This window comes from Ananas comosus, linkage group 16 (assembly GCF_001540865.1).
Source record: "Ananas comosus cultivar F153 linkage group 16, ASM154086v1, whole genome shotgun sequence".
In the NCBI taxonomy this organism is placed as follows: Eukaryota; Viridiplantae; Streptophyta; class Magnoliopsida; order Poales; family Bromeliaceae; genus Ananas; species Ananas comosus.
This window is the reverse complement of record NC_033636.1, coordinates 7183000-7192290: the sequence shown is the minus strand read 5'-3', so window position 1 is coordinate 7192290 and position 9291 is coordinate 7183000. Positions and strand designations below refer to the sequence as shown.

Below are 9291 nucleotides of genomic sequence, written 5' to 3'. Positions count from 1 at the left end.
AATTAAATTATAAATAATTATATATTATAATTAATTAATGCAATTAAATTTTTTAATAATTGACTAATTAATTATTTAAGTTATTAAATTAATAAAAATTTAAATAATAATATATTTATAATTATTATTATTTATCTAATTAAATAGTTAGCCATATATTCAATTATTTACTAATATTTATATTATTTAAATAATTAGTATTTTAATAAGTTAATAAATAAATTAATCAAAATTACATTATAAATTAATTAAAATTACTATATGAGATATATTTATCTAATTAATTAGTAAATAACTATNATAAAAAATAAGTCGACATGTTAATAGTAATTAATTATTTAATCATTTATTTTTTTAGTTAATATATTAATTATATCAATTAAAATACTAATTATTTAAATAATATAAATATTAGTAAATAATTGAATATATGGCTAACTATTTAATTAGATAAATAATAATAATTATAAATATATTATTATTTAAATTTTTATTAATTTAATAACTTAAATAATTAATTAGTCAATTATTAAAAAATTTAATTGCATTAATTAATTATAATATATAATTATTTATAATTTAATTAGTAGAGGAATAAGGTAGAGAATAGCTTGTTCCACCCAATAGGTGGAATTACTATTCTCCCCTCTTAACGGGTTATTCCGGAATAACCCGTTAAGAAGAAAATAGTAGTTCTTGGCGTTATTTGACACCGTTTGGAAGAATAAGAGGCATAAATTTCTTATTCTTTCTTTATCCTTTGAACCAAATATAGCCATAAAGTTCAACGTTTATATGTTGTTCCTACAAAAATCCTAATATTTTCAAATATGTCTGTACCATTAGAATTCGTTAGAAAAATTTAGTTAACTATAAGTTAAATACTTAACCCTGATTAGTTTATAAGATAATTTAACATTTTTATTTTTTTATATTATACTGTTGTGATTTTTTAAGGGAGATATTTGTGATGGCAAAATTAACATTTTATTTATATTTTATTAAAATATAAATAGTTCAATAATGATAATAAATCAGAAAAATATATTTAAAAATATTAAAATTTTTACAGAAATAATATATAAAAATAAACTTTATAGAATTACTAGTGAAAACCCACACTTCGCTGCAGATAAATAGATAAATATAGTATTAAATATAGGTTTTTACATGATAAATAGACAAATATAGTATTAAATATAGTCTTTTACATGGTAAGTAGATTGGGATCAATCTGCATAAACGCAATGTACAATCACAAAGAGAAATGCAATATTAAATGTCGGGAAATTTATTTAAAAAAGCTGACAGTTGAAACTTATAATATAACTTAAAAATTAAATGCAATCCTTCACATCTTATCTTCATTTGGAGAGGAAGCTTCATGGAACCTGAAAACAAAAGTAACCAATTTAGTTTAATCTAATCCTATGTATAATATATGGCCAATTTGCATAACAAATCCACTAATTTTGGGCTTTTACAAAAGTGGGCATTTTTTTCGTTTTTGCAGATTCAGTTCGAATTTTCAGCAAACTGACCAAAATACCCTTATTACTTTTTCTCTCTCCTCTTTCTCTCTCCTCTTCTTTTCTTTTGTTCATTTTTTTTCTCTCGTCGAAGAAAGCAGCGGAAGCAAAGGCGGAGGCGGAAACGGCCCGCCACGCCTCTCACCCTCATGCTCTCGCTCTCGCCTTTGCCCTCGCCCGCGCACTCCCCACCTTCCTCACCTCCGACCCTACTGAGGCCGCGCCACGACTCTTTTTTTCTTTCCCTCTCCGACTCTCCTCCACCGTCTCCGACAACCACGTCTCTCTCGCCCTTCCCCACCCTTCTTGTCCTCTCCCTCTCCCTCCGCCTCTGCCGCCTCCGACGACGACGCATCTTCGCTGACGCCAACACCGTGGAGGTCGCTGCGACGCTGTAACCTCGGAGCAGGGGGTCCTTAGCGGCGGCGTCGCCGGCGCTGTGGCCGTTGACAGAGAGAGGTGATAAAAAAAAATTATAGGAGAAGCGAGAAAAAAAAATAAAAAAATTATAGAAAAAAAAAGATGAAGATAAAATTGCACCGTTAAAAATAAAATTGTACTGTTTTAAAAAACGTTGCACTATTATGAACATAAGTTGTACCACTTAAGATGTAAACTGCAGCTTTAAGATAAAAATTACACTCTTTAAATAAAAATTAAACTATTTGGGAAATATTTACACTGTTTCTCCTCTTATTGCATTCTTTCAGATGTAAACTGTATCCATTAAGATGAAAGTTACACTCTTTAAACGAAAATTGCATTCTTTGAGAGATATTTATACTGTTCTGCTAAGCACCCCCCGCTCCGAGACTACAGCACTGCAGCGATCTCCACGTGTCGACGTCGGCGAAGATGCGTCGTCGTCGAAGGCGGCAGAGGAGGAGGGAGAGGGAGAGGACAAGAAGGGCGGGGAAGGGTGAGAGAGGCATCGTCGTTGTAGATGGTGGAGGAGAGTCGGAGAGGAAAAAAAAATAGTTGCGGCGCGGCCTCGGCGGGGTCGGAGGCGAGGAAGGTGGGGGGTGCGCGAGCGAGGGCGAGGGCGAGGGCGAGAGCATGAGGGTGAGAGGCGAGGTGGGCCGTTTCCGCTTCCGCCTCTACCTCCGTTGCCTCTTCGGCGAGAGAAAAAAAAATGAACGAGAAAAAAAAAAAGAGAGAGAGGAGAGAGAAAAAGTAATAAGGGTATTTTGGTTAGTTTGCTGAAAATTCTGTAACGACCCAGCCCACTAGCAATAATAACTCGTTGGGCTCAGCCAACAGCCCAAAATGCTTAAGCCCAGTTATTATTACTAGTGTCTAAGTCTCTTATAAACCCAATGACAACCCCATTCCCATCCAATATGGGACTATTGGGGTGTCACAAATTCGGACCGAATCTGCAAAAACGAAAAATGTGGCCTACTTTTGCAAAAGTCCAAAATTAGTGAATTTTTTATGCAAATTGGCCATAATATATAAACAGTAAATATTTGAGGTAACAAATCATTGATATTAGATCTTACGTAAGTTGTTGTTTTTTCGCAGGCTGAATTTTATTTAAATTATCAGCTAGTCCTAGAGAGTTGTATATTGTTAAAAGGTGTGTGTGTGTGTGTGTGTGTGTGTGTATGTTTAATGTAATACAAAATAAATATCAGAATATAAGGATTTATCCAAAGGCTTAGGTAGCATTTGGATATGGGATAAGGGGAAGGATAACACTTTATCCCCTTTTATCTCAAACGCAAATTTTTTATCCGAGAATAGTAGTTCTCAGATACCTAAAATAAGCTGGTATAACTATCCCCACCAACACCTCTATTTTCTATATATAACTACCCACTATTTTTCTTATTCCATATTATCTATTCAACGGTATTTTTTTTATTCCCGGAAACAACCCAATTTTTATCCAAATGCTATTTTGTTTATCCCCATACTTATATCTATTCCTGTAATAGCTAGTTCTTGCTTATATCCGAACCAAACGAAGAAGTAGACTACTCTGCGCTGAACTTTACAAGCGCTTTCACATACTACATGTGCAACATCAGCTATCATTTGTACAATAGTAGGAAGTTAAAACACTCCCAAATTACAGTGTATTTTTTAATTTTTTATAAATAAATTGTTTTATTACCTTGTTGGCGTTAGGGACTAATTCTTGAAGGGCCTTCATTCGCTCCGCGATTCTCTCCCTGCGAAGCTGTTCGCACGAAAACAAACGAAACGATTTAATAACTATCTTTGTAGCTCCAGAATGTTTCAGTTTATGTTCCTACCTATTATCCGGATATACCAAGAGAGATGTACGGTCTAATGAGGCTACTATGAAATATTTACTCATGGGTGGGGCAAGCTCTTCTATTCTGGTTCATGGTTTCTCTTGGCTATATGGTTCATTTGGGGGGGAGATCGAGCTTCAAGAAATAGATTAGAAATTACTTTAAATATTTTTAAAAATTTTCTTAATTTTTTATTTTATTTTTCAATGCAACAAAAATGGAAGGAAAAAAAAAGAGTAAGCTTACTCGTTCTATGATGCTGTGAGGGTCAGTGGCTTGTCCCCGCAGCGCCGCTGCCCGACGAGGCGATGGCCTGCGGCGGCAGTGCCGCCGCCGCTCCTCTCGGCGGCGCTCCTCCGTAGCTCTGCGCACCCATCGCCCCACCCTATTGTTCCACAAAAAAAAATAATAAAATAAAAAAGAGAAAAGGTAATGGGCAAGATTTTTGTTTTAAAATTATGTTTTGAAGTTAGAAGGGAGGACTTTGATTTAATTTTGATTTTTTTTTTCGAAGTAAAAAAAAAAGGGAAACCTTGGGGTGGTGGAAATGTTGGTGCGCCGCACGCTGAAGCGATCCAGCACCGTATCCGTTGTAGAGCACTGCCTCACCTCCCTAATAGTAAGTTAGACCTGTTGATGCCAAAATTGAAATTAACATGCCGACCTAACCTACGTATGAGCCAATAAGGACTCATGGTACACCAGGAGTCGGCAATAAGGCGCTTGAAGGTTTTAGGCGGGTACGGTTGAGAAGTGGGGCGTAACTTCCACGATGGGGCGTAACTTCTGAGTGGGCGTAACTTCCACGATCATGGTTATAACCACTCCCCCCACTACTTTCAACCAATCAATAATGTGGGTTGATATTACTATAAATAGTAATTTCGAAGCCTGCAATAGGGGTCTTTTCCCCTGTGAACAAAAAACCACCCTTATTTCCTCGCAATTTTATCGCTTTTCTAGGAGTAGTTTAAATGTAATCTTTTCTTTTTCGCATTTACTGCTTTCCTAGGAATAGTTTTTAAGTAGAACCCTAGAATTTGTCTACCCCATGGGCATCGCTCCGTTGTAAACTACATATTTGCAGAGTCTGTATGCCCTTCGGGCACACTCTGTTTTATTAATATATATATATATTTAGGCATTCGGCTCTTTCAGCCGACCAGTCATTGTATATTTCATTTATTCGGCTCTTTCAGTTTATAGTGAAGATTTTTGGATCCGGCTGATTCGATCCCTCATTAGCCGAATCGTTGTAAACTATATATCCGTCCTTATACTTCTCAGTAATCAATCAATAGAAAGTCATTTCGGCTCTTCAAGCCGACCCAATCTCGTGTTGCTTTAGCCATTCGACTCTTCTTCCGGCTTCGTTTCAGCCGAACCGAACAGATAGTAGTAGTTTTCGAACCCGGCTGGCTCGATCCCTCGTCAGCAGAATCGCTTGATCTGTCGAAGGGCGCAAACTTCGAGAGTCACTATCCGTAGCCATTCCTCATCCCGACGCACTTCCTGAGAAGGATCTTTGACCGGGTCAAGGGTCGAAAAATTTGGCTACTAACAAGACCAAAAGGAAAAATTCAAATTCAAATTTGAAAAATTGAAAAAGGGGTGGAGAGAATTATTAGTGGAAATATACGGCGAAGCTCGGGGGTTTGAAGGGGGAGTCGACATTGTCGCGCTATCCTCGCCGCCGCCGCCACCACTCCCTAGGGTTAGCAGAGAGAGAGGGAAAGGATGCGCCCCACTTGCAACCTATCCTGGCCTACGAACGTAGGACACAGCTCATCATAGGGTGAGCACGAGTGCCGTGCACGGTTCATCCCAGTCCACTAGCAACAATAACTCCAACCACCGGCCCAAAATGCTTAAGCTCAGTTATTATTATTAGTATCTAAGTCTCTTATATACCCAATCACATCCCTATTCCTATCATATGTGGGATTATTGGGGTGTGACAGACCGCAATAATCCCCCACACACAGGCAAAGATCACCAGGCGATCCAGACCCTGGCATAGTCGATCACCTTGTCGTACAAACTATGCCCTCAACCGAGACTCGCCGCACAATTCTGGCTGATGATTCCTTGTCGTACGGACTATGCCCTCAGCTGAGACTCGCCGCACAATTCCGGCTGGTGATTGGCTCTGATACCAAATGTAACGATCCAGCCCACTAGCAACAATAACTAGTTCGGCCCAACCACCGACCCAAAATGCTTAAGCCCAGTTATTATTACTAATGTCTAAGTCACTTATATATCCAATCATATTTTCATTCCTATCCGATGTGGGATTATTGGGGTGTGACAGGGAAAAGAGAGAGAGATAGCCTGTAATAACTGAGATTTTTGATTTATTGATTAAACCCTTTTGTTTGACGATGTTCTTGTGTGTAATATAATTATAAGTGTACTCGTCGAATTTCAGGAGAAAACGAGTTAAAACGGAGAAGTTACGCGACCCGGAAGTTTGACTTAAGTGAATAGTAACTCCGGTTTTCCAGAGAGGCCGCGGAGTAGAGTGGACTTTCGACGCGTATCGGACTCCGAATATAGCCTTCCAATAGCTCGTTTTCAACCGCTCGACTATCCTGGACCCAATGGCACTGACGGAATTGGATTTGGATGCACGGATTTCGAGAAAAAGGGTTTAATGGTTTTTACATATAGTTGTCTATATGTGGTTTTTGGTGGAACCTATGAGGGATGGTTTTGTCGCAAATCGGGAACCTTTTCGGGCGAAACGAAATGCTAGATTCGATGCCTCTGTCGTACTGATCGCGCTGGTACGATCCGATCGGAAATCCGACGGACGGATCTTCGGGAATCGCGAAAAGTCCGCGAAGGGGCTGATTTGAGTAATCGGATTATTCGCGAAAAGGCCCTATATTTTATGCGTCGAATTGCGAGTTTTCGAACTTAGAGGGACTATCGTGCGTTATGCGACTGCTGGTTGAGAGCTGGGATTAATTAGATTCCTTTCGAGGGGGTTTTCCGCGAGTTTTCCGCACCTATATATAGGTTGTCCTAGGGTTTCTTGAGCTAACCCTAACCCTAGAACCCCCCAGCTAACCCCAGCCGCCCCTGCCATCCCAGCACCTCCCTGCCCTGCCCGTGCTCGCGTTCCGGCCGCCGCCGAGCAGCCCCGGCCGCCGGAAACAGCCTGCAGCCAATATTCCTCCTCTCTTGGACCACCTCACCACCGGTTTAAGCTTGGTGCTTGGAGAGGCCTGTTAGCCCGAGCACCACCTTCCCCTGGTCGAGACCTTCCTCAGGCGCCCTCCCCCGCCGGCCCCGGCCACCCCCGAGCGTCGCCGGAGCCGCCGGAAGAGGCTGCAGCCAACCGGGTCTGCCCAGACCCGAGCCAGGCCGAGCTCAGGTTGCGGGCCTTGGGACCGCACTTCCCCTGCGGCCAAGCCCCCCTGTCGACCCCGGCGACCTCCAGCAACCCGGCGCGCGCGTCCCCGGCCGTCCCCGCGCCCCGCCGGCCGCCGCCAAGGTCTCCCGCCGCCGCTCGGGTCCTGTGCGGGCCGACCTTGGAGCCGCGCCACTCCCGAGCGCTGCCGTTGCCCTCTGAGGTGAGCACCACCTCCCCCTTGGTCTCAGGCACCGGATCATCGCCGCCCCGACCTCCCCCGGTCGCCGCCTCGCCGCCGGCAAGCTCCAGCCCGAGAGGAAGTGTGCGGGCCCGATCTCCGCCGCCGCGCCACCGGCTGCTGCCCGCCGCCGGCCAGCACCTCCCCCGGACCTCCCCGACCTGCTGCTCCCATCACCGGCCGGAGCGCCCGCCGCCCGATCGCCGGCGGCCATCCCTAGCTCCCACAGCTCCGGTGAGTAGTTTACTTTGGTTCCAGCACTGCTGTTTTGCGTTCCGGTCACTTTTTCGGTGATCCGATGACTCCCTGGCACCTCGGGAGGTGAGCACGGTGATCGTGGGCTCGTGCTGAACACGATGCTCACCTCCATTTAGGTTAACGGTGCCCTGGTTAGTGAGAAAAGGCTGTTTTCCACAGTATGCGCACTGATTCGCTGAGGTTCGCGTCGCTCGTGCGCGCGTGGTTGCTGCCGGCAGTGCTCCGAAAGGTGAGCACGGCCTCAGGCATGCTGAAACCTTGCAGCAAGTGCGATGGCAACCTCCGTAGATCCCTGGTTTGCTGGTACGACCCGTTAGAGCCATGAAATCACATAAAATAATGTGATTTCATGGGCCATTAGGGATCCTTTTGCGTTTCGCTTCGTTGTGGCTGCTGTTGGCAGCAGGTTAAGGCTTAAGATAACCTCTGGACTGATCGTCCAAGGCCCCAAGCCCTTGCGGAAATCTATCTGTCATTTCCGGAGCGTTTTCGGTGAAATCCGCCGATAGAACGCGCGTTCGACTCGGAATTCATCCGACGGTGCCTCGTGGTTGATTGTAGCGTCGCTGAGCCTTGTTGGCTGGTCACCCGCGTCTTCTCGAGGGTTCGGAAACGACGGGTGAGCGACGGTGGAGTTTCGGTACGGTTTCCGGGATTTCCGGCTGGTTCGGTAGTTGCGTTTGAGAAACCGATTTCCGAGGGGTTATGATTTTGGGATTTGTGTGAGAATGGTCGTGTTATTGTGTTTGTGGGTTAGACTCTAACCCGGTGGACCCTTCGTAGGTCCGGTCGCTTCGTCTCCGCCTTCGCGAGACCGTTTCAGCTTTATACAGGTGGGTACTTCGATCCGACGTCGGTACAGTGGTGCACGCTCGGTGATATTTCTTCTATCCCTGTTCTTCTGTTGCTATTTTCGTATTATATATTGAGCTTGCATCCCCGTTGTTTCTATTATACTCTACTCATATGTTTCTATGCTTAGTATCATGTGTAGGAGTAGAGTAGTTTATCCATATGTGATACCGGTGACCTGATTGGTCGGTTCTCGTACTTTGTTTCGGTGACCTGATTGGTCGGTTCTCGTACTTTGTTTCGGTGACCTGATTGGTCGATTCTCGTACTTTGTTTCGGTGACCTAATTGGTCGGTTCTCGTACTTCGTTTCGGTGACCTGATTGGTCGGTTCTCGTACTTCGTTTCGGTGATCTAGTTGATCGGTGCTTTTATCTTATATCTGTTGACCTGGTTGGTCGGTTGTTGCATTATGTATTGGGTTGGTCTGTTTCTTGACTTCTGTCGTTTGATGACCTTTGAGGTCGGTGTACCCTGAGGGGTAGGATTGTCGGCCATGGCCGACGGTAGTTCTAGATTATATACTCAGATGACTTGTTGATCGATTCTTGCATATATACAGTAGTTGACCAATTGATCAGTATCTACATATTTTTGGTAGGATGTTGAGTTGTTCCATCCCAGTTGACTTGATTAGTCAATACTTACATACAGTTGAGAGGATGTAGAGTCGTTCCATCCTAGTTGACTTGAGTGGTCGGTTCTTGTGCTTCTTTATAGTTTGATGACCTATTGGTCGGTTTGCCCCGAGGGGCGGTGATTGTCGGCTGGTTGCCGACATTTGGCTATT

At 43.3% G+C, this 9291-nt stretch overlaps 2 protein-coding genes across 2 annotated transcripts; one reads left to right on the top strand and one right to left on the bottom strand.

The window, feature by feature from the left end:
* Positions 1208-4846, bottom strand: LOC109722093 (transcription factor bHLH137-like). Its single transcript, XM_020249979.1, has 5 exons — positions 4842-4846; positions 4326-4406; positions 4040-4178; positions 3649-3714; positions 1208-1234 (listed from the first exon to the last, which is right to left on the bottom strand). Exons 1-5 carry the CDS (start codon positions 4844-4846, stop codon positions 1208-1210), a joined length of 318 nt encoding a protein of 105 aa, XP_020105568.1.
* On the top strand, positions 6496-8538 carry LOC109722092 (vegetative cell wall protein gp1-like). The gene is made up of 3 exons (XM_020249978.1): positions 6496-6582; positions 6865-7626; positions 8434-8538. The coding sequence occupies exons 1-3, from the start codon at positions 6496-6498 to the stop codon at positions 8527-8529; spliced, it is 945 nt and encodes a 314-aa protein (XP_020105567.1). The 3' UTR covers positions 8530-8538.